Source organism: Gobius niger, assembly GCF_951799975.1.
Source record: "Gobius niger genome assembly, chromosome: 24".
NCBI classification, from domain to species: Eukaryota; Metazoa; Chordata; class Actinopteri; order Gobiiformes; family Gobiidae; genus Gobius; species Gobius niger.
In genome coordinates, this window is record NC_136875.1 from 2499250 (window position 1) to 2522198 (window position 22949).

At 43.5% G+C, this 22949-nt stretch overlaps 3 protein-coding genes and 1 long non-coding RNA gene across 4 annotated transcripts; 1 reads left to right on the top strand and 3 right to left on the bottom strand.

Moving 5' to 3' along the window:
- The first annotated feature begins 620 nt into the window (after positions 1 to 620).
- mrnip (MRN complex interacting protein) lies at positions 621 to 4952 on the top strand. Its single transcript, XM_079582368.1, has 7 exons — positions 621 to 722; positions 1521 to 1580; positions 1659 to 1780; positions 2057 to 2096; positions 2324 to 2451; positions 4154 to 4211; positions 4595 to 4952. The coding sequence occupies exons 1-7, from the start codon at positions 663 to 665 to the stop codon at positions 4811 to 4813; spliced, it is 687 nt and encodes a 228-aa protein (XP_079438494.1). The 5' UTR covers positions 621 to 662; the 3' UTR covers positions 4814 to 4952.
- Positions 4953 to 9749: 4797 nt separating this feature from the next.
- Positions 9750 to 13479, bottom strand: LOC306982488 (E3 ubiquitin-protein ligase RNF4-like; the record flags this gene model as incomplete). Its single annotated transcript, XM_079582424.1, has 6 exons — positions 9750 to 9933; positions 10954 to 11005; positions 11253 to 11349; positions 12979 to 12991; positions 13187 to 13365; positions 13467 to 13479. 6 exons carry the CDS (start codon positions 13477 to 13479, stop codon positions 9784 to 9786), a joined length of 504 nt encoding a protein of 167 aa, XP_079438550.1. The 3' UTR covers positions 9750 to 9783.
- A 445-nt stretch (positions 13480 to 13924) lies between these two features.
- Positions 13925 to 16087, bottom strand: LOC306982559. The gene is made up of 3 exons (XR_013794215.1): positions 16032 to 16087; positions 15499 to 15539; positions 13925 to 14104 (listed from the first exon to the last, which is right to left on the bottom strand). It is a non-coding gene; the product is annotated as an uncharacterized lncRNA (long non-coding RNA).
- Positions 16088 to 17540: 1453 nt separating this feature from the next.
- On the bottom strand, positions 17541 to 22773 carry LOC306982353 (selenoprotein T2-like). The gene is made up of 6 exons (XM_079582267.1): positions 22519 to 22773; positions 22000 to 22110; positions 21693 to 21831; positions 21474 to 21561; positions 18807 to 18934; positions 17541 to 17759 (listed from the first exon to the last, which is right to left on the bottom strand). The coding sequence occupies exons 1-5, from the start codon at positions 22746 to 22748 to the stop codon at positions 18825 to 18827; spliced, it is 678 nt and encodes a 225-aa protein (XP_079438393.1). The 5' UTR covers positions 22749 to 22773; the 3' UTR covers positions 17541 to 17759; positions 18807 to 18824.
- Between the last annotated feature and the right edge of the window lie 176 nt (positions 22774 to 22949).

The window sequence follows — 22949 nt, forward strand, 5'->3', positions numbered from 1 at the left end:
ATGGGGGCTACACCTAAGTGCGGGACATTACAATATAATAAACTACAATGAACAGACCTATGTAGTATTTCCAAGTGGGAAGTGGTCAATTTACCAGTATAAGTACAGTACATTTGAGCTGCTTTTATTTTGGAGGCCAACATAACATCTTGGTCATCATCCATGTTTAAAGTCGAATTTTTTTTTTTTTTTTTCCGTCACTAGATGGCCCCAATACACCGTATTTTTAATTTAATTTAATTTAATTTAATTTAATTTAATTTAATTTAATTTAATTTAATTTCATTTCATTTCATTTCATTTCATTTCATTTCATTTCATTTCATTTCATTTCATTTCATTTCATTTCATTGATTTCATTTATTTATTTATTTATTTATTTATTTATATTTTATTTTTTTATTAACTTCTTTTACATTACATCTTGAGCAGCAGTATACCGAGAGTAAAACCATATATTAAAACAGAAATTAAAGAATACCAATACACCGTAGCTTCGTCCAGGACGCAGGGACATGACGTCACGACGCGGATATAAACAAAGCCCGCCATCTATGATCTATCGTTTCTGTGAAGACCGTGAGGACCGACCTCTCTCGTCCTTCTGCCCGGGTCTCTCTCGTCCTTCTGCCCGGGGCTCTCGGTCCTCTCCCGGGGTGAACATGGTCCAGGAGTTCCACGTGCTCCGCTGTTTCTCCTGTGGACTCTTCCAGGTTCAGCAGGTCTGTGTTATTCACCCAAGTCATATGGCCCAAATAATAATAATAATAATAATACAATAGCAAGTAGGCTTAAGAGTAAATACGTAACTTTGGGGAAAGGTACCGTGTACTTTTTAAATGCTCAAAACTACGTGACGTATGTTTTTGACCGGGGAACAACGCCATAACATTTCCTGCTCGCCTGACTTAAACATTTGCTGGGACTTAAATGTCAGTTTGTGGAAAAGCAAAAACAAAACAAAACTACTTCTTGACAGTGTTTTTACCTCACGTTGTTGCTGGGCGGAATCATGATTATTTCCCCCATACTGATGGATCTCGATTTTTGATTCGATTTTGTTTGTTTACAAGAAGAAGAAGAAAATTATATATTTGGTCTTTCCTGGACTATAAAGTAAACAGATGCTGCGGCCAAACTAAAAACTGCAGCAAAAACAAGCTCCACACTCACAGCACAACATCCCCTCACAACAACAGTGAGCACATGTTTGTGGGCGTAGCCTCTAAAGGCAATGACGTCACAGAGTGAAGCGCTAACAACTTAATATTTCCATAAAGAAATTAGTATACCGCTTATTTATTAGTAAAAAAAAAAAAAAAAAGACAAAGTCTAACAAACTTCCAATTCTCTGTTAGAAGTCCAGCTAAAAAAGTAGCTTTCAATCAAAAATACTACATTCATGTCATTTTTACTGTTTTTGAGTTAGCCTAGCCTTATGAATTCAAAAATGATCGATTCCATGTGTGGATTTAAAAATTGTCATTGAAAAGGAGACTTGGATGATTTATTTTGTGCAGGTAAAGAAAGTGAGCAAATGGAGCTGTAAAGTGTGTGGCCAGAAGCAGTCGGTCATAAAGGTTTGCACATCCATGACAATATAGAACATCGATTTAAAAAGAAGGAACATTTCAGTGACGTGTAAACTGCTCTCACAGGAGTTTGGCCGGGGCTCTGGGGCAGACTGCAGGCGCCATGTCCAAAAACTCAACGCCACCCAAGGAGCCAAGATGGAAGAGGACGCCGGGCACGGACCAAAAATGGACGCCCAGTCGCTTTGGTAACCGTTCACAGTCCACAGTTTTTTTAATGCTGATGTACGGACTGTAGTGCAGGACAATAACAATTATTTAGGCAGATATGATTAGAGATATAGACACCTATAGAATATAGGTGTCTATATCGGCCAATATATATCGGTCGGGCCCTCACCTGTCCACCCCTTTGTCTCACCTGTCCACCCCTTTGTCTCACCTGTCCACCCCTTTGTCTCACCTGTCCACCCCTTTGTCTCACCTGTCCACCCCTTTCTCTTAACTCTTCTTTTGTTTTTCAGGACTGAGACGGATGAAGAGGAGCAACTTTTGAGCAAACCGGTAAAATGTCTTTCTCCTCTGGTCATTTTTAATTTCGCACAGAGCAACGAGTGTTGTTAGCAGCTGATGCTAACTTATTGGAACACATGTCCCCCTTAAACGACCACCTCAGTCAAAGTGTTTGGGCCTGACCGATAGAATGCTGACACATTAAGTATGTTTCTTTTACCTGTTTGGCTTTGAACGAACCACATTTATGACCCAGGATGTTGTTGATTATGCTGCAGGTGAGCCGCTGGGACAAGTACCTGTCCGCTACACAGGAGGAGGCGGGGCTTACACCTGAGGAGGAGGCGGAGCCTGAGGAGACCGTTGTAGTCATGGACAGAGACCTCCTCAGCTCCAGTAAACAGAGGTGAGACTTACATGATCTGACTTAAATCCTTTAATCAAACAGAGACATCACATCACGTGGTCTTTGTCAGGGTACAGATAGGGCACTGATTTTCGAGATTCGTTTTTGCGTTTTATTTTTTTAATTAGGAAACTAGACACTCTAATACAGCTCATGTGTGATTTTGGGAGCTCAGTGATGAACAGAAGTGAAATAAATGACGATCAAAAACTTGTAAAAAGTCACAATCTGGACATTTCATCTGGACATTTAATCACAACGCAGCAGAAATGACCACGCCCCTCTTCAGTTCATCATGTGTTTTCAAAGCCCCGCCCATCGGTCCTGCAGCAGTGCAGTGTTCAGAGAGAGGGGAGGAAGTGAGAGCAGAGGGATCTCCTGCACAGAACAACCATCTCCACACCTCGTGTTTCAGATCGCTGTTTAGTTTTTATCAGAAGATCAATGAGGTCAAACCGACAGTTTTATCAGATCTCAAAATAAACCTATGTCAGACGCGAGCGCTGTTTTACCGCGGGTCACCACCACGTACTATTATTGTCACAATATTACAGCTCTATGTTCTCCTAAAACAATGTGAAACTCAGGCCTCTCAGTAGTCGATCTTTTTTTCTTAAAGGAACAGGCCACCGTTTTTCCATACTGTGATATGTTCTTACCTGAGCTTAGACGAGTTGATCCGTACCTGTCTGGTCTTTGTGCCAGTGGAAGAGCTTGGTCGCTTCTAACTTCAACCCGTTTGGAGCTATAGGAATACATTGGGAGAGGCCAAATGCTAACAACATCTTTGGTCTTTGTGCGTGACTGAGGGCACACAAAAAGACCAGACCGGTACACATCGACTCGTCTAAGCTCAGGTAAGAACATACTTCACTCTGTAAAAACGGTGGCCAATGAAGAGAGTGAAATCAGGGAGACAGTTGTGTCATAAAACACGCATTATCCAAAACAGGGATTTTTATCAAAACTAGCCTTTGTAAGTCTCAAAAAAGACCAGCCACAGGTGAAAATTAAATGAAAAAGCAGCCGCCCTGAGCAGGGGAGGAGCAGCAGTCACACATCAGGCCTACGTGAGCGCGGAGATACAGCTCCATATGCACACGAGCAGGAGCATTTACTTAAAGGTTAGCCTGGGTCTGTTCAGCCGGCGACGCGAGGACAAACCATTAAATCTGACCCGCGTTTTATTTTCCATAAAAAAATATGTTTTGGCATTACCCGCTCCACGTCGCGCTGCAGCGCATCCGCTCCGCTTTGCGTAACTGTGTTTATGCGACTCCATCACCTCAGAGCGGCTGAACTGTAAACATGGCTCTGTAAACCGGTGAAAAACTGCTAAACTACGAAGACAAGAGGCTGATCGTTGGACGGACTGACAGATCTGACCAAACCAAAGCACAAGGACTCGTGCGTCGTGTTTTCAGACTTTTTCACGGATCATCCTGGAGGGGCATGTGCACGAAGCTGTGTCCACAAACTAATGAAGACTCCATGTACGTGAAACAGTTGTATTAAAGGGACTAGATGGAGTCTAAAAATGATGTATTTTCTATTTTCTATATAGAAGCTGCAGTTACACGTAAGACCTAAGGTGGCAGTAGCAAGTATAAAAATGACAACTTCCATCTAGTCCCTTTTTAAATGAACGTTAAAACAGATATCCATAATGAAGTGGTCAGTTATTTCCTTTTTCCTGTTCTAGAGTCAGACAGAGAGAGCCGGACAGTCACCACCCCAGGAAAAGGAGGAGGACTGACCAGGTGATCATGTTCTGTGACATTTCTATGATTACTTTAGACCAGTCACTTGCCAAACAGACACATAAAGTAACTAATATGGGTGAAATCACTGAGAAAATGTTTCATATTTTAAATTCCCTTTATTCTGGGCCTTTTCTCCATGAGCTTCATAAGGTCCTTGTCCCTGAAATGGTTCAACAGTCTTTTCTGTGAACATTTTCTCAGTGTGTCTCAAGTGTAAAGCAGTAATCAAAGCAAAAGGCAACAATGAAGAATCAATGGGAATAAATAAAGTGTTTCCAGACTTTGGACCAGTAATGTATATGTGTGAAGACCCTCTGTCTCGATGTCAATAAAGTACATGATTCGAGTTCCTCTGTAATCTCGTCTTATGGTCTCTACAGGACGTCTCTGCTCCAGGCGGCTCCAGCAGAAGTCTTCCTCCACACACTCCCAGTCCTCCCGAGTCTGTCCCCAGTGTGGTTCCCCCCAAGGCCGTCTCCAAATGGAGAGACTTCCTCAACACGCCCCACACCTCGGAGCCTAGCTGTGGAACCCCGGCGTCGGTTTTGTTTCAGAGCGGAGAGGACCTGGACCTGTCTTGGTCCGAGGACTGGACCTAGACCCGAGTTCTTTCTATTATTTACTAAATCACGGCCACAATAAACAGGGGAAGGGAGTTTGAACAGCCCAGTTCACCAAAGTACCTGTGTCCAGTCTCCCACCCAGGTACTTTTTTTGAGCCATGGCACACGTTTTGTTCAAAAGTGAGTGAGACCCAGATGTTTACATACACTTTATAAACACATTTGCATTTTCTTTCTCACTGTCTGGCCTAAAAGAAATTATTTCCAGAATGAACTATTATTTTATCTGTCAAATACCAGAAAAAGGAGAGAGAGAATTTTCTACACGGTTCTGTAACTTTTTACAGATTGATGCTTGGTAGCATTGCTTTTAAATTGTATTGTAATTTTGGGTCAAACGTTTTGGATTTCCTTCCACGAGCTTCTCACAACAGAACTGGTGTAACTGAGACACATTTGTAGCCGCCTTGCGTGCCTATGCCTTTTCAGCTCTGCTCATACATTTTCAGCTGGACTGAGATCAGGACTTTGTGATGACCAAAACATTTAATTTGTTTTCCTTAAGCCACTTTGTGACCAGTGTTGGCCGTACGTTTTGGGAATTGTCCATTTGAAAAACCCATCTGTGTCCAACTTCCTGATGCCTTGAGATGTTCCAATATTTCCACATAGAGTTCTTTCATCATGATGTCATCTATTTAGTGAAGTGCACCAGTCCCTCCCACAGCATGATGCTGCCCCCCTGTCTGTCAGACCACAGGATTTGTCTCCAAAAATGAAAGTCTTTCTCCTTTTCTTATTTGCAAACTCCGAACTGTCTTTTCTCTGTTTCTTTTGGAGTCAGAGCTTCTTCCTGCAGAGTTCCCTCTCATGTCGGTGCAGGACTTGTTTCACTCTGGATAATGACAGACTCTGACCAGGTTCAGCATCTTCACCAGGTCTTTTGCATTTGTTCTCGGGTTGATCTTCACATTTCAGACACAGCACGTTCATCTCTGGGACACAAGACCCGCCTTCTCTCTGATCTGCCTGATGATTGGACATTTACATCATTGTTTGAACCAATGAACCTGAACCTTCAAGTGTCTTGAAATTACACCCAAGGATGAACCAGACTTGTGCTTCCAAAGTCATGACATCATCACCTGGGCTTTACCAGATTGTTTAAAGGTATAGTAATCTTGGTGTATGTGAACTTCTGACTTTATTACAATCTCTCATTCTTTTGGCATTTAGCAAATAGAAAAAAATGCAAAAATCCTAATTGACCTAAAAAAAAAAAAAATGTTATTCTAGTTTCATGTCAGACAGTGAGAAAAAAATGTATTTTTATAAAGTGTATGTAAACATCTGGTTCCTACTGTATAGAAATTGGCCTGAATAAAAAGCTGTCCCACTCCCAGCTGCTCTTTACTGTTCTAAGAAAAACTGATATACAACACAATTAGCACTGATAGAAGAGGTTGGAGGCCCCTGTCCGGACGAATGCTAACTGAAATCCTTCTGGTTTCCTTTGTCAAAACCAGCTTCAGTAATTCTTTATTGGCTCACTCTTTTTGAAATCAATAAAGCTTGACTGATTACTTCTGGGTCCATTTTAGTCAGTGCAGATACATACTGGTATTTCATGTGGGTGAAAGCGTTTCAATCCATGTAAGGTTGTTTTGTATAATAAACATGTCAATTCAAATCATCAGTCATCATTGTAACTGGTTATTTAACCTCAACCCCCACCTGAACTGAGCAACGTGGATCATCTGAGAAGGTTTTATTTCTGTGATGAAGCTGTCGGTGCAGAAGGTAAAGCTTTTTATCATGGTCTGTTTTCTGTGTAGCTTCATATCATCATCGTGGTTCATGTTTATCGAAGTCAGTGGCTGCAGTCGGGGTGTTTTTTGTAGTCCAACACTACATGGGTGATGTAGTTTTCATGAAACAGCTGTTGGTGATGTCACTTCCCCCGTTGTTTCAACCGCGTGGTGAGGACAGTCAGGCTGCGTCCAAAACCATCAAAGTGTCGCCTCTAAGCACTAACACTAGCAACTAACTCCTTAACCTTTCATGGGTCGACTGTTAGATCTATGCAGTTAGTGAACTAGAGCTTCAGCTGCATTTGAACAATCCGTCCGTCCTTAAACAGGGGAAAGGGAAGTGACATCACCAACAGCTGTTTTTCTTCTTCTTTAAAGTTATTGGTGGAGTGCAGGCCAAACAAAAGTGCATGTCGCCCCCTACTGTACAGTGTCCAACAACAACATAGTGTCCAAACAAAGACATTTAAGGAGAAAAATAAATCCAAATGATCCAAACATTTCCCTTTAGTGTTATTTTATTTCAACAGCGGTTTCATAAAGCCACAGCAGCAAATGATCCATTTCTACTAAATGAAAACAAAAGCATTTAATCTGTTTCCTGAGTTTCCTCTTTAACACTGACATGTGACTGAGCTGTGGAGACGACAACATGGATTTATCACTTTTATAAAGTTTGGCTTGTGCAGAATCTTATTGTTTTATTATTGTTATTTTTATTATTAAATGTGCTCCTGTCCAGTGGTTGCGCATGAATCACTCCAGGGTGGGGGCGAGGGGGGTGGGGGGGTTTGGCGCAGTGGCTTGTGGGATGGCACATAGCTCCTAATCACCGGTTAGTTAGCATCAGAGGTCCCTATGCTAAAGTGGCCATGATAGTTAGCATCAGAGGTCCCTATGCTAAAGTGGCTATGATAGTTAGCATCAGAGGTCCCTATGCTAAAGTGGCTATGATAGTTAGCATCAGAGGTCCCAATGCTAAAGTGGCTATGATAGTTAGCATCAGAGGTCCCAATGCTAAAGTGGCTATGATAGTTAGCATCAGAGGTCCCAATGCTAAAGTGGCTATGATAGTTAGCATCAAGGCTCCTTTTCCTAACTACTTCCTAACTGACTTACCAATTCGGAAGCAACTTGCCATGGCGGACGCTGACGCACATCCGGTTTGGCGTAAGAGCTCTTAGCAATCTGACCATTTCGGACGCAGCCTCAGATTGTCCAAACGTAGCTGAAGCTCTAGTTCCGAACTACACAAGGATCTAACAGCTGACCTCATCATGTGACAAGGGGACAGGAGCTCGGATCAGGACATAGGAGCTTTGTATGTGAGGGTTTCAGAAGCAGCCCCAGTGTCTGAGTAGGTTTCCCCCGACCACTAAAAACATGCTTTGGACTAATTTGAATCCGCTGACCCACACTCACACGCTCATTCATCCTGAAGCAAAATTGAACTAAAAAAATTTTTAGTATCAGTTTGATTTTAACTTTGCTTTTGAATGGCAACAATTCCTGTAATGTTTTCTAACGCCTGGCAGAAACCCTGTGTTCAACTCGACTGTGTCTTTGAAGAGGAAAGTGAACTCTTTCAGGTTCTGATTTGACACTACTATAGCCTGACATGCAACTGGACTGTGCTTTAAAGGTGCATTATGCAACTTTGTATGCCGGAAAATAGTTGCGATAAGTGCGTATTTGACCTTGTACTGGCCCAGCGGCTGTATAAGTGGTCAGCATGGCGCCTTTACTTTCCATCACGCTGGTCTCTGCGACGCTCCAGGATCAACGGTTTAGCAGGTTTTCTGGTGAGGGTCCGTCAACAGTGAAAACCTTCCTGACAATTAATCCTGGAGCGTCGTAGAGACCACCCGGACCACCCGGACCACCGCTGGGTCACTACAAGGTCAGATACACACACGTATCAATTCTCTTTTTTCACATAAAAAGTTGCATAATGCTCCTTTAATTATAGTTAAACATGGCAGCACCACCAGTTCAGCGGTTAATGTTCATGTGTTAAAAATATAAGCACTGGCAACAAATATCGAGCTCAAAAATAAATAGTTCATCTTTATTAACAATATCCATAGGGTGATTATTATGACAGGCCACAGAACCAGAACAACTCCAGGGGCCGCCCAGGGGCCTCACATGCATGGATGTCCCCTTCCAACGGCTGTCATCAGATCAGACTGACAGGAATGTTCAAGCCTCAAAATCAGAACGAGTTTGGATTCACAAATGTTTAGTTTAACACAAAGCCAATTGTGTTTTTAGTTTGAATTGATGTCGAGCCCTGGGTTTGGTCTGTAATGTCCAGTATGCAGTAACTGTTATTAGTACAAGTTGCTGCGTTGGTATAGATACAGACGGCATCTCGTCATAGAAGGGGGCGTGGCCTCGCCAAGGGGGAAAATAGAATCTTTTGGGAAACACAATTTTCCCTCTTTTAGACATTTTCTTGTGGAATATCAACTTATTTATCACACACAAATAAAGTCAAGTGTAAATCGGGCCCATATGGATATTTTCTCACACCAGATTGTTCTGTAGAAGTGAATAAACAGCAGTTGTAGCTAGCGCTAGCTAACCGTTAGCATTAGCCCGATGCTAACATGTAGCATCCTGTTAGCATTCTCCGTTATTGATGTATTTATGGGCTATTGAACCACTTTGCCATCTCTGGAACCGCTCATATATGGTCATGTTTGAAAACAGTTAAGGGGGAAAACAATTTTTAAAAAATCTAAACTTTCGCTAATTATTTTAAAACTACAAATGCTGAATTATGAATCTAGTTTTCTACTAAATAAAGATTCAAAGACATGGAGAGGAGCAAATTGGTTCAACAGCCCATGAATACATAAAAAAAACGAAGAATGCTAACATGATGCTACATGTTAGCATCGGGGTAATGCTAACGGTTAGCTAGCGCAAGCTACAACTGCCGTTTTTTCACTTCTACAGAACAATCTGCTGTGAGAAAATATCCATATGGACCCGATTTACACTTGACTTTATTTGTAAATAAAGAATAAGTTCATATTCCACCAGAAAATGGCTAAAAAGAGTGGATTCTATTTTCCCCCTTGGCGAGGCCACGCCCCCTTCTATGACGAGAGGCCGTCTGTATCTATGGGGCTGTAGTAGTAGTTGTACTGTAGTAGTAGTTGTACTGTGATGCGTGTTCTGCAGTAGTTATAAGTGTAGCGGGTGGTAATGTCCTTTGGGCAGCTTCTTTCGGCAGATGGGGCAGCTGTGGCTCTGGTTTAAGGAGTCTCTCAAACACAGCGAGCAGAAGACGTGTCCACAGCGAGTGGAGACCAGGAGACGTCCACTGTCCACGATCTGTGGGATGAGAGGACAGGATCAAAGACCTGGCACAAAGAATCAAGTGAAGGGCTGGGTGACATCAGTGTGGTACTGGAAAAAAAGATCCTAAAGATCCATGTTATGATGTTGTTGGTCCAGGGACGGCAATAAACGAAGAGACTTGGGTGGTGGTGGTGGTGAAGAAGGAGGAGAAGAAGGAGAAGAAGGAGACGAAGGAGACGAAGGAGACGAAGAAGGAGAAGAAGAAGAAGGAGACGAAGAAGGAGAAGAAGAAGGAGGAGAAGGAGAAGAAGGACACAAAGAAGGACACAAAGAAAGAGACAAAGAAGGAGACGAAGGAGAAGGAGGAGGAGAAGAAGGAGGAGAAGAAGGAGAAGAAGAAGGAGGAGAAGAAGGAGGAGAAGGAGAAGAAGGAGGGACACAAAGAAGGACACAAAGAAGGAGAAGAAGGAGGAGGAGAAGAAGGAGACGAAGAAGGAGACGAAGAAGGAGAAGAAGGAGGAGGAGAAGGAGGAGGAGAAGAAGGAGAAGAAGGAGGAGAAGAAGACAAAGAAGGAGAAGAAGAAGGAGGAGAAGAAGAAGGAGAAGAAGACAAAGAAGGAGAAGAAGAAGGAGGAGAAGAAGGAGAAGAAGACAAAGAAGGAGAAGAAGGAGGAGGAGAAGAAGGAGACGAAGAAGGAGAAGAAGGAGGAGTAGAAGAAGGAGACGAAGAAGGAGACGAAGAAGGAGAAGAAGGAGGAGGAGAAGAAGGAGAAGAAGGAGGAGAAGAAGAAGGAGAAGAAGACAAAGAAGGAGAAGAAGAAGGAGGAGAAGAAGGAGAAGAAGAAGGAGAAGAAGAAGGACACAAAGAAGGAGAAGAAGGAGAAGAAGAAGGAGAAGAAGAAGAAGGAGAAGAAGAAGGAGACGAAGAAGGAGACGAAGAAGGAGAGGAGAGATCAGACCACATTTTATGACAAATATAGGCAGAAATGTAAGAAATTCCAAAGGAGGGGATGGAGGTTTACGAGGTTAAGTAAAAAACAAAACAAAACTGACCTCGAAGTACGAGTCCATACAGACGGGGCAGTTGATGTGGACTCCTGAAGATCTGGAACACAAGCAGAGGTTAGGACCAGGGGCCAAAACTGAAGGGACGCTTTACATCTTTGTGAACCCGTTTACAAACAATGGCAATAAAAACTATTCTGATCATTTCACGTATTGTTTCTCATCATTTTTGTCACCGCTGAAATGTAAATAAAACTATGACTTCCTCAAACTGGCCTCTCCTCACCTCTGTGCTGCGGACCTCACGTAGGGGCGTGAAAGGTTACTGTGGTTCAGGAAGGTCTCACCTCTCTCTCCTCGGTGCTGCTGCTCCGGACGTCGTCGTGGTCCCGGTTACAGTGGGCTCCTCTTCATCACTGCTCACGACGTAGCTCTGTGTCTGCTCTGGAACAGGGACACAAGGAGGTGGGACACGGCGGGCGAGGAGGAAGGACGCAAGGGGGCGAGGACGGAAGGAGGTTAGGGCGAAAGAAGGTAGGACAGAAGGAGGTGGGACACAGCGGGCGAGGAGGAAGGAGGCAAGGGGGCGACGAGGGAAAGGTTAGGACACAAGGAGGTGGGACACAGCGGGCGAGGAGGAAGGAGGCAAGGGGGCGAGGACGGAGGGCGGGTAGGGCAAAAGAAGGTAGGACACAAGGAGGTAGGACACGGCGGGCGAGGAGGAAGGAGGCAAGGGGGCGACGAGGGAAAGGTTAGGACACAAGGAAGTAGGACACATGGAGGTAGGACACAGCGGGCAAGGAGGAAGGAGGAAGGACGCAAGGGGGTGAGGAGGGAAAGCGGTTAGGGTGAAAGAAGGTAGGACACAAGTGGGCGACGAGGGAAATGTTGAGACACAATGAGGTAGGACACAAGTGGACGAGGAGGGAAATGTTGGGACACAAGGAGGTAGGACACAAGTGGACGAGGAGGGAAATGTTGGGACACAATGAGGTAGGACACAAGTGGACGAGGAGGGAAATGTTGGGACACAAGGAGGTAGGACACAAGTGGACGAGGAGGGAAATGTTGGGACACAAGGAGGTAGGACACAAGTGGACGAGGAGGGAAATGTTGGGACACAAGGAGGTAGGACACAAGTGGACGAGGAGGGAAATGTTGGGACACAAGGAGGTAGGACACAAGTGGACGAGGAGGGAAATGTTGGGACACAAGGAGGTAGGACACAAGTGGACGAGGAGGGAAATGTTGGGACACAATGAGGTAGGACACAAGTGGACGAGGAGGGAAATGTTGGGACACAAGGAGGTAGGACACAAGTGGACGAGGAGGGAAATGTTGGGACACAAGGAGGTAGGACACAAGTGGACGAGGAGGGAAATGTTGGGACACAAGGAGGTAGGACACAAGTGGACGAGGAGGGAAATGTTGGGACACAAGGAGGTAGGACACAAGTGGACGAGGAGGGAAATGTTGGGACACAAGGAGGTAGGACACAAGTGGACGAGGAGGGAAATGTTGGGACACAATGAGGTAGGACACAAGTGGACGAGGAGGGAAATGTTGGGACACAAGGAGGTAGGACACAAGTGAGTGAGGAGGGAAAGGTTAAGACACAAGGAGGTAGGACACAAGTGAGTGAGGAGGGAAAGGTTAAGACACAAGGAGGTAGGACACAAGTGAGTGAGGAGGGAAAGGTTAAGACACAAGGAGGTAGGACACAAGTGGGCGACGAGGGAAAGGTTAAGACACAAGGAGGTAGGACACAAGTGGGCGACGAGGGAAAGGTTAGGACACAAGGAGGTAGGACACAAGTGGGCGACGAGGGAAAGGTTAGGACACAAGGAGGTAGGACACAAGTGGGCGACGAGGGAAAGGTTAGGACACAAGGAGGTAGGACACAAGTGGGCGACGAGGGAAAGGTTAGGACACAAGGAGGTAGGACACAAGTGAGTGAGGAGGGAAAGGTTAAGACACAAGGAGGTAGGACACAAGTGGGCGACGAGGGAAAGGTTAGGACACAATGAGGTAGGACACAAGGGGGAAGGTGGTAGGGAGGAGGAGAGTACTCACCTTCGTCGAGGACCTGTAGAAAGAAAGCAGGAACACTCTGAATGTCATTCATGACACATAATAATGAGTCACATGTCTTTAAAGGGTTGGTTGAATGCTGATGGTAACTCCTGATTGGCTGGGACTGGATTCAGATTTCTAACCTCTGAAGTGTTGCTTTAATAACCCCAATCTGACCTTTAACCGCAAAACAAACACAGCTACACACCAGGACTGTCTCGTTGGTGAGGTCCACCACGGCAGCGAGATCTGAGGTCAAATCCACCACATCCAGCCCAGGACCGGAGCCAGGAGCAGAGCTGGGGTCAGGACTGGGCTCTTGAAGGGGTTCGGGACTGTAGACGGGCTCTGCTGCTCCGGCTGCTCCAGCTGCTCCAGCTGCTCCAGCTGCAAGAACAAAAGGTCCAGGCCAGACCAAATCAAGAACATTAGTAACATCCTCTACTTCAAACCCACTCCAGTGACCAGTGTGGGAAATAACTGTTAACGAGTAATTACCATTTCCTCTGTGAGAACAGTGTTTTTGTTATTGAACAAGTAATAGACAAAATAAAGGTTTAGGTACTACTGGTATTGAAAACACAAAAGTTGAAAGCAGGTACCGAAAAGGAATATGAACTCTTTATATTTTAGTTTTGAGGCTGTTGGTCATACATTTTAAAGAAAAAGTGGAAAAATGGGGAAAGACACGTGGGAAAAAACTGGGAACCTTTGGGCCAAATGGAGCCGTGAAAACATGAACATTTCTGGAAAATTCAAAACAAGCATGTAGAAAAATGGTTAAATAATAAGAAAAACGTGTTAAGTGTTTTCTTCTTCTTTTGTAGTAGGTAAAGGAAGCTAAGAGGGAAAAACAGTGTCCTGAGAAAGTGATGGCTGTTGGGCAGCTGGTCAGACAGGAGGGAGAGGGACGGCGGCCCCTGTAGGTGAGGGAACACTGACCATCGCTGCTGCAGTCCAGGCAGATGGTGTCTGATGGCGGGCTCTTGTTCATGGTGGTCTGGCTCCTCGTTCTGGTTCTACTCTGGATTTTGGTCCGAGACTTGGGGCCGGGTCTGAGGTTGGGACTTTGTCTGGGCTGGGGTCTGAATGGGCTCGACGCTGACCGCCTTCTTTGTCTCTCAGTCTGAAACACAAAAGTCTACTCCAGTTAGGGCTGAAGCAACTAATCCATTCATCGACAACTAATCCATTATTGAAATAGTCCACAACTATTTGAATAATCGATTAACCGTTTTCTAGTAAACACAGAGACTCTAATAGAGCAGAAATGACATGAACATTATGTATTTTTGATGAAATCCTACTTTGTGTTTAAAGTTAGAGTCTGTAGTGTTTTATACATTGAAAACTTCATAAATATCAGTCTGTCTCATCCAATCAGAAAGCAGAATTGGCACCAACAAACATTGGCTTTAAGTTCACTCCAACATGTCCTTAAGCGATGACACTTTAGCCTTATGTGATATATAAATATATTTTAAATACAATTTTCATACACTATTCACAGCCAAGCGATTAATCGTAGGGCTGTGCAATTAATCAAAATTCAATTACGATTTCGATTATTACGATTACTTGATTTTCCCTTCGCATTTCTCGTGCCATGGCTTTGCCTGACATGAAAACAAACGGCGCTGTGTGATGATGTCATCAGGCTGCGCTGCTCAGTTTGCTTGCGCAGGTGTGAGGGCTGGCCAGCAGGGGGCAGGTGTGAAGCAGAGACCTCTCCTTAATCGAGGCAAACTTGAAATCATTTGTACTTTTATGACTGTTCAGAAAACAGAAAATATTCAGCATCGTTTTTTGATTAATAAATAAAATAAAGATAGACTTTTTTTTAAGGCAAATCGATAGATTCATTGATTACCAAATTATTGCTAGTTTTTTAAAGCCAAATATCACAACTCAAGCTGCCTCACAAAGCTGAACCAACAGGACTGATCTACAAAGTTTGGAAACCAATAATGACACAGTCGGCAGAAAATGAAATAGAAGAACAAAAAAAGCATTTTTTTTCCTGAAGAATCTCTGTAGTTACGCTGCCATATTTCAGGTCTTTGTCACAGACTTAAACGATATTAAAATACAGACCAAGTGTGGTGCATTTTCCTGACGCTCATATCTAAATACATATACATAAATACATACATATATAGTTCTTGTTTTAATGTTTTTTTTATGGTTAATGGTCTCTCATATAGAGCCATTTCCCCAAAGCACTTTACATGAAGGAACCACTCACTTCATTCACCAACACAGCCCTTTTGAAATCTTCAATTTGACACAAAAGCTGGAAGTAAAGGCATTTTGATTTGACTCCATCTCATGTCGTCTGCGTTAATGTTTCAGGGCTACATTTGGTTCAGTCTGTAGCCGACACATGTGGGCATTTTGTGTAAAGGTTTGTGAGTCAGAGCTCAAAAGATCAGTGAGTTACAAAAACTAAACTGTTAAACCGCACCATCTCTCCATCAATCCTAACACTAAAACACACCGAGTGTAGCAGAGATGACTCACCGTGGTCTTCATCTCAGGGACGATCAAGGCTCAGGCCTGGACTCCTGCAAAAACACAGACACGGCTCAGAGTTCACACGTTACTGTCGTCAAAGTGAATCGCTGTGGCGGTAAATGCTAACGCAGGCGGAGCGCTCAATGCTTCCGTGTTGTTTTGGAGGCTAAGTGGTGTAGCGCCAAGTTTTGTACCCTGTCGAAATGGATCCACCCTCGACCCTCTGCGGCGTTCGACCAATGTTCGTTTGTTTTACTAAAGTCATTCGAAACTAACAATGTGCTGATACTGAACAAAAGGCGCTCTCGGTGCTAAATTTGACAGAGTAGTAAAAACGGGAGAAGCGGAAGCAGCAGCGGGGGACGGTTTAAGGTGCGACACCAGCGTCAGCAGTGACGGCACTAACCGACAGCAGAAGCGAGCAGCCCGGGCTTTAGGAGCCGGGACAGAGGCGAGGGTCCTGGAGGAGGACTGTGACCGTAACACACGGCCTCCACTGACCGAGCAGACACGCCCAAAAACGGACTCAGCCGCAGAACTCACCGCCGGGGAAAGAGGGCTCCACACGGAACGTTCTACTGCGGGAATGACAGAGAGAAAGACGGATGCAGAAACTGGAGCGCCCCCTACCGCCGCCTATCAACAGTTCATCAACTACTACAACCATAAAGATAGTTACTTTACTCAACTAACTTAAAACAAAACAAAAAACGAAGTAATGAGTAGTTTCAATATACGGTACCTTTTTCTCAGAGGTGGTAGTACTCATTTACAATTTCATACAGTACTTTTTACTTCTATTGAGTAATATCAACATTTAGTATATGTACTCTTGAATATTATAGGGAAAAATCTTAATTTTTGACACATAAAATAGATCTATTTTGTGTTTTGTTTCACAATTTTATATATTAAATAAATAGTAAATAAAACATCTGTACTCGTGTACTGTAATTCGTAGTAAATGTTGATTTTTGTGTGTGTGTGACTTCATACATCATAATGATTTCTTCTTATATGGTTTCATGATATTATCTACAACCAACACCTGTTCCCGGTGCGTGTTGGTCTCCTCAGGGCTGCCCTTTGTCACCGGTTCTGTTCATTACTTTTATGAACAGAATTTCGAGGCGCAGCCAGGGGACGGAGGGTGTCCGGTTTGGGAGCCTCAGGATCTCATCTCTGCTGTTTGCAGACGATGTTGTTCTGATGGCTTCAACGAACCAGGACCTCCAGACGGATCGGTGCGGCGTCAGCAGTGATGCGGTCGCTGTATCGGTCTGTCGTGGTGAAGAGGGAGCTGAGTCGGGGCAAAGCTCTCGATTTACCGATCGATCTACGTTCCCACCCTCACCTATGGTCATGAGATTTGGGTCATGACCGAAAGGACAAGATCGCGAATACAAGCGGCCGAAATGAGTTTCCTTCGCAGGGTGGCTGGGCTCCTCCCTCGGGAGATGTTCCAGGCATGTCCTAGTGGGACAAGGCCTCGTGGAAGACCCAGGACAAGGTGGTGGGACTATGTCTCCGAGCTGGCCTGGTGTCGCCCGGGGTCCCCCCAGAACAGCTGGAGGAGGTGTGTGTGGATCGGGACGTCCGGGCTCTGCTCAGACTGCTGCCCCCGCGACCCCGCCCCGGATAAAGCGGAAGAAAATGAATGGATGGATCTACAATTTCCACATTATTTCTTGTTGAGTAAAATATTTGGGGCTGCTAGAATACTTTTTACTTCAACACAAGTAAAATAATTTAAAGAAACATTACTCTTCAGTAAATGTTTTGGCTACTGCACCCACCTCTGCTTTTACTTCTACATGAGTAATATTATAATGAAGTATCTATTCTGTACTCTAAATTAAGAACAAAAATAGTACCTTTTCTACTTTAAGATAGCACAAAAAAAATCACATAGCTACAAACAACTGACTCATTGCCAGGCAGTCACCGTCTGTGCACAGAGGAGCAAAACTAGGATCAAACGGCTCAGTTTAGGTGGAGGTTAAGAGGTAAAAGTGTATCAAAATGACACAAAACAGGGTTTTTGTTCAGATAAAAGATCTTTATTTGTTTTAAATAAACCGTCACTGATTTTGTGTAGTTGTGTGGATGTCGCACAGGTGGAGCGTGGGTAACGTCCTTTTCGTTGGCGGTGGTTTTGAATGGCGGAGCGTGTTCCGGTTGAGCTTCTTCAGAAACTGCTTTAAAACTCAGCCATCATTAACCGCCACAGAAGCACCTCCAAACGAACAGGTCTACAGCAGCCCCACCTGCAGACAGGAACCAGAGCAACAGTGAGGAGAGAAGACAACAGGGAGAGACATTCTGCAGCAGGAGATTTTTATGAATGTTGTGGGCTAAAATACCAGGAAGAAGAAGAAAAGACTTAAGGTGCATTATGAAACTTTTTATGCGGAAACAACTTAACAGATCCACAGTCATTTTAGACTAGTGTTTGGACATAATTTAGTCCAATTTAGAGCTGATTTGGTCTGAATCTCGGCCGGGTGCAGCCTGGGACCGTGCTGCTGGCATGGATTTGGGGACCGATCACAGAACGAGGAGGGACTGCAAGACGATGACGCACTGTTCCACAGACAGAAGCTTGTAGTTTGTTGAAGCCAACTTTACATCAAGCTTTAAACCGTGTTCTAAATAGTTTATTTAGAACCAGTTTCATTTAAAAGAAGAACAGCGTTCGACTGACATATGTCATTGGGTACAGTTAGGGCTGGGTACAGTTTTTGATACCACTACTTAAACGATACCTGCACAGGAACAACACAGCAACTTCATGTTTTGAGCAGAATTCCCGCTTAAGCAGCGACACGAAGAGAAAAAGGACTTGATTTCCTCCTGAGCTGCAGAGACTGATCTGATCCACATCAGGACACGGTTTTCAGCTAAACTTTTCTGAACACGCTGCGCTGTGTCAAAGGGAAAGCACCTCTCACGTTAAAGATCTTTACACAGAGCGAGCGCTCATTTTTCCACAAACAATCTTTGATATTCCCTCGTGCTGCAGCTGGAGTTTAGTAAACAACAGCACGTAAGCTCAGCCTCCTCCATGGGTCTGTCACTAAAGGTAAAGACGTCTCTCCTGTTGTCACGGCTCCGTTATGCTTTTAATTTGCCCTCATTCAGGCATGGTGTAGACCTGGCTCAGACCTGAAACAGGCTCTGCCATCTCTATTACATAGGTTTACAAAGTTATAGCTTTGTTTCGCTTTTATTTGTCATCATACAATTGAACAACTGAACTACGTACATCAGATCAGGTCAGCAGTTTCAGAAACATCAGCTCAGGCTGTTATTACCTTTGCTTTGGTCTGTGTCTAAGTAAAGACAGGCTCCTGGTTCATCTTCAGGTGAGAGTCCAGAATCTGGAAGAGTTCCTGCAGGTTCAGCACGTATCCAGACTGAAGTTTAGACCAGACCGGGACGTCTGCAAAGAAAAACAAAAAATCCAGGTTCAAACTGACATGTACGACACACGTGTAGCAGGATGAATGCCTCCAAACACAAGGATTGAAAGTATTGCGATACTTGATAAAGTATCGATACTTGGTATTGCTGCATAAAGTATTGCGATCCAATATTTTCTGTCAGCCCTACAACTAAACATGTAACAAAAAGCCAAACGCCGACACTAGGAAAACTACACTTACAATACACCATCCTGACACTGGTTTGAGCTGTTTTTACAGACTTTCTGCAGTATCCTTTTCATCATCGAAGGCTGATGCCCGTTTCTGTTTAATGATAACGTAAATGATGAGCTAAAAACAGCTCTTTTGTGACTAAAACATGACGAGTATGAATGAAACGCTCCAGTGTGCTATGATGGCTCTATGGTCTGAGCGTGACTGACAGCGCTCAAACAGAGACTTTATCTTTCCTCATGACACTTTTTCCCACAGCTAAATACAGTATAGTATGAAAAGCATGTTGATGAACGAATGTGCAGACATACAAAAGCGACGCTCAGAGGACGAGGAGAGCGGACACACTTGGGAACAGTCATGTTTATAATGATGACACTTGGAATCTGACTCGCACATGCTCAGTACAGCCTGTCAGCCTTCATCCACATTTACTATACTCAGCCCACTGAAATTCATTTGTTGACTTGAAATACTAATACTTCATTACTTTGTATAATGAAACTGACTAAAACCTTCTGAGTTTTGGTTTGGATTAAACACGACTAAAACGATCACATTTACAAATGACTTAAGGCTCATTCATACTTCACAAGATGCAAGAACTTCTTGTTCTTGCATCCTGAGCTGCAGAACAAAATGGAGTCACTTTTGCCTTGTGGCCATGGAAACGTTTTGTAACTGACGACAGTTCCATGGCGACAAGGCAAAAGTGACTCCATTTTGTTCTGCAGCTCAGGGTGCAAGAACAAGAAGTGCATCTTGTGAAGTATGAATGAGCCTTAAGACTGAAACCAAGAGGGCTGCCAAAAACAACAGTGCTTCTCTGAAGGAGGAAAAAGTCCCTCTGATTGGATCAAGTGGAACAATGTGGTCTTGTCAGACTGGTTTAAACTGGGTTTGTCTATCGCCACATGAGCACAGCACTCATGACCAAATCTTATCCTTTAAGAACAAAGGAGCCTGTGCCTAGAGTCTCACTTAACACATAAACATAAGCCAATCGGTATAACTTTACTTTCCCCGCCACATTCCATCACAAACTCTACAGGCTTAAGCACCGAATGAAAGAGAAGGTAAAACTGAACAGTATTTCAATATTATTCTAAAACTTCTTTTCAATGATGAGTTGCAGTAAAAGACTTGCATTCCCGAGTGTTTTGCTTTATTTTTTAACACAATACACAACTTAATATAAATAAATCTATAAAAGGGCTCTGAGTAGGAATGAAAGACTCAAGAGGTAACAAGTTAATTAGGAACACATTACTCTGATCTGATTACTTTTTTCATTAACGGGAAATCTAACGCATTACTTTTTCCCGACCAGTACTCAGATTAAAGTTACTTTTCTGTCATTTTCCTCAGTAGAAATAAAGATTTTGTTCTTGCGTCTCGTGGGGGGATGCCACATTTTCAGCCTGAAGACGACTCGCGACACAAACACAGACGATAGAGGAGGAGAGAGATGGAAACACGTCACTTTTCTGACTCGATGTCAGCTTTGTTGAGGCCACTGTTAAAATGTACTTAAATAACGCGAGTGTTGGGAAAAGCGGTCGCCATTTACATTTTGAGGCGGGGAGATGGTGTCGGCTGATGAACGTAACTTGTAATCTAACTTAGTTACTTTTAAATCAAGTAATCAGTAAAGTTACTACGCTACATATAAAAGGAGTAATCATGGATCAGTAATCAGATTACGTTTTCCAAGTAATCTGTGGCAACACTACGCGAAAGGAATGTAGCATGAGCTTATTGAGTACGATGATTTGGCAATAACCAAGATGAACTATTGCACTTTAAGAACATCATGCGGCCTAGTGGGGACAGTACCGTTGAGAAGGGCTGTGCAATTAATCGAAATTCGATTACGATTTCGATTACAACAGTAAACGATTACAAAATTAGCATAATCGCAAAAAAACGATTATAATATTTTTTTTTCTTTTTTTTTTTAAACTTTTTTTTTTTTTTCACATTTTTGGATTTTTGTCACTTTTTTGCTGGATTTTTGTAATTTTTTTGATGGATTTTTTATCTTTTTTTTGCTGGATTTTTGTCATTTTTTTGATGGATTTTTTATCTTTTTTTTATGGATTTTTGTCACTTTTTTGATGGATTTTTTATCTTTTTTAATGGATTTTTTTGCTGTATTTTTCTCATTTTTTTGATTTTTTTTTGTCATTTTTTTTGATGGATTTTTGTCACTTTTTTGATGGATTTTTTTAAAGGCAACAAATAATCGTTTGAATAATCGTGATTTCAATTATGACAAAAATAATCGTGATTATTATTTTTTCAATAATCGAGCAGCCCTACCGTTGAGGCTGATCTCAAAGGCTCCAGTGGACAGGAAGTGTGTCTCCAACATGTTACAAACGAAGAAGGCCATGAGGCACGAGAAGATCTGAAACACAAAGGAGATCGTTCAAGCCCCCATTTCTGACATTTGTCACATCCTTCAACAAGCCAAGTCTCAGCAAAGCGCAGTGGGCTGACGAAACCAGGGAGCGAACGTGAGACGAGAGGCAAGTCCACCTTGTTCTGCTGAGTCCAGGTCCAGGCGCGGTTCCAGGACTGAGAGGGCTCCGTGTTCAGAAGCCGAAATGGACTGGTCCCAGAGACGATCAGCACCAAGGCCAACAGCTTCAGGTAGAACACCAGGTTCCCCAGGTACCTGCAACAGGGACTGCTTTAACGTGGATCAAGAGTAAGGCTGGGTACTGTTACATTTTCTTCCATTACCGGTACTTTAGTGATACTTGAACAATACTATAACAACTGTATCATTTATTTGATGTGAAATAACCAAGAAACTTCCATTAACTACATTGTTAACCAATACCTGTTTACAGTAGTGGGGGGGAAGTTGCTGCCCTCGATGCGCAGCTCTGGGTAGACCTGGTTGATGGCCCGGGAATAGTCCTGGAACGCTTTGCCGTAGCCTCAGGAGATGCTGAGGAAACACAGGGAACAACAAAACAAGTCAAACACTTGCTCGGACGAGGCACTAGGTGGTGCTATAGTGTCGTTTCTGATATTCATCTCATGGGCAGGTTCGCTATCGATTTAATCCGGATCATAATATAAACACAAGAAAAAACAGTTACAGGTTCGAGGATTCGCAACGTTAGTTAAAAAAAAAAACAACAACATTTGAATCGGTGAGCGCGTTTTCAGACTCAGGCCATGCTTAATGAACTGGCTCGATTCCGGGTTTCTCAACTTTTAATCCCGGTTAACCCTGCATTCAACCTGGTTCAACCGTAGCATGTCAGATCTCTTTATTTCTAATGGGAGGGAAAAGAAAACACGCATTTTATGACAGCCAACATAGTCTGCAGCATCTGACAGAAGAACCCACCAGTACTGAAAGCGCAGCACTGGCCCGAGGCTCCCGGCGTTGCTCCAGGTTTTCGCCGGCCTGCCGTGCTCCGCTTCGCCCGTGAACCTGTCCCGGTCCTCGGCCTCGTCCGTGAGGCTGCGCGGGTCCCGGGCGTGCTCGCGGTTCATCCCCAGGTAAACGTCTTTAACAGTGAGGGCCGTAAACAGCAGCAGCGCCGCTACTACCCCTCCGCCGCTGAACTCCGCCATTTTGGCTCAGCGTCGCTTTGGCAGCTGCGCTTCCGGTTTTTTAACCCCGCTGATTCCGGTTTAGCTTCAACGTAAATGCTTCGTTCTAATAATAATAATAATAATAATAATAATAATAATAATAATAATAATAATAATAATAATAATAATAATAATAATAATAATAATAATAATAATAATAATAATAATAATAATAATAAT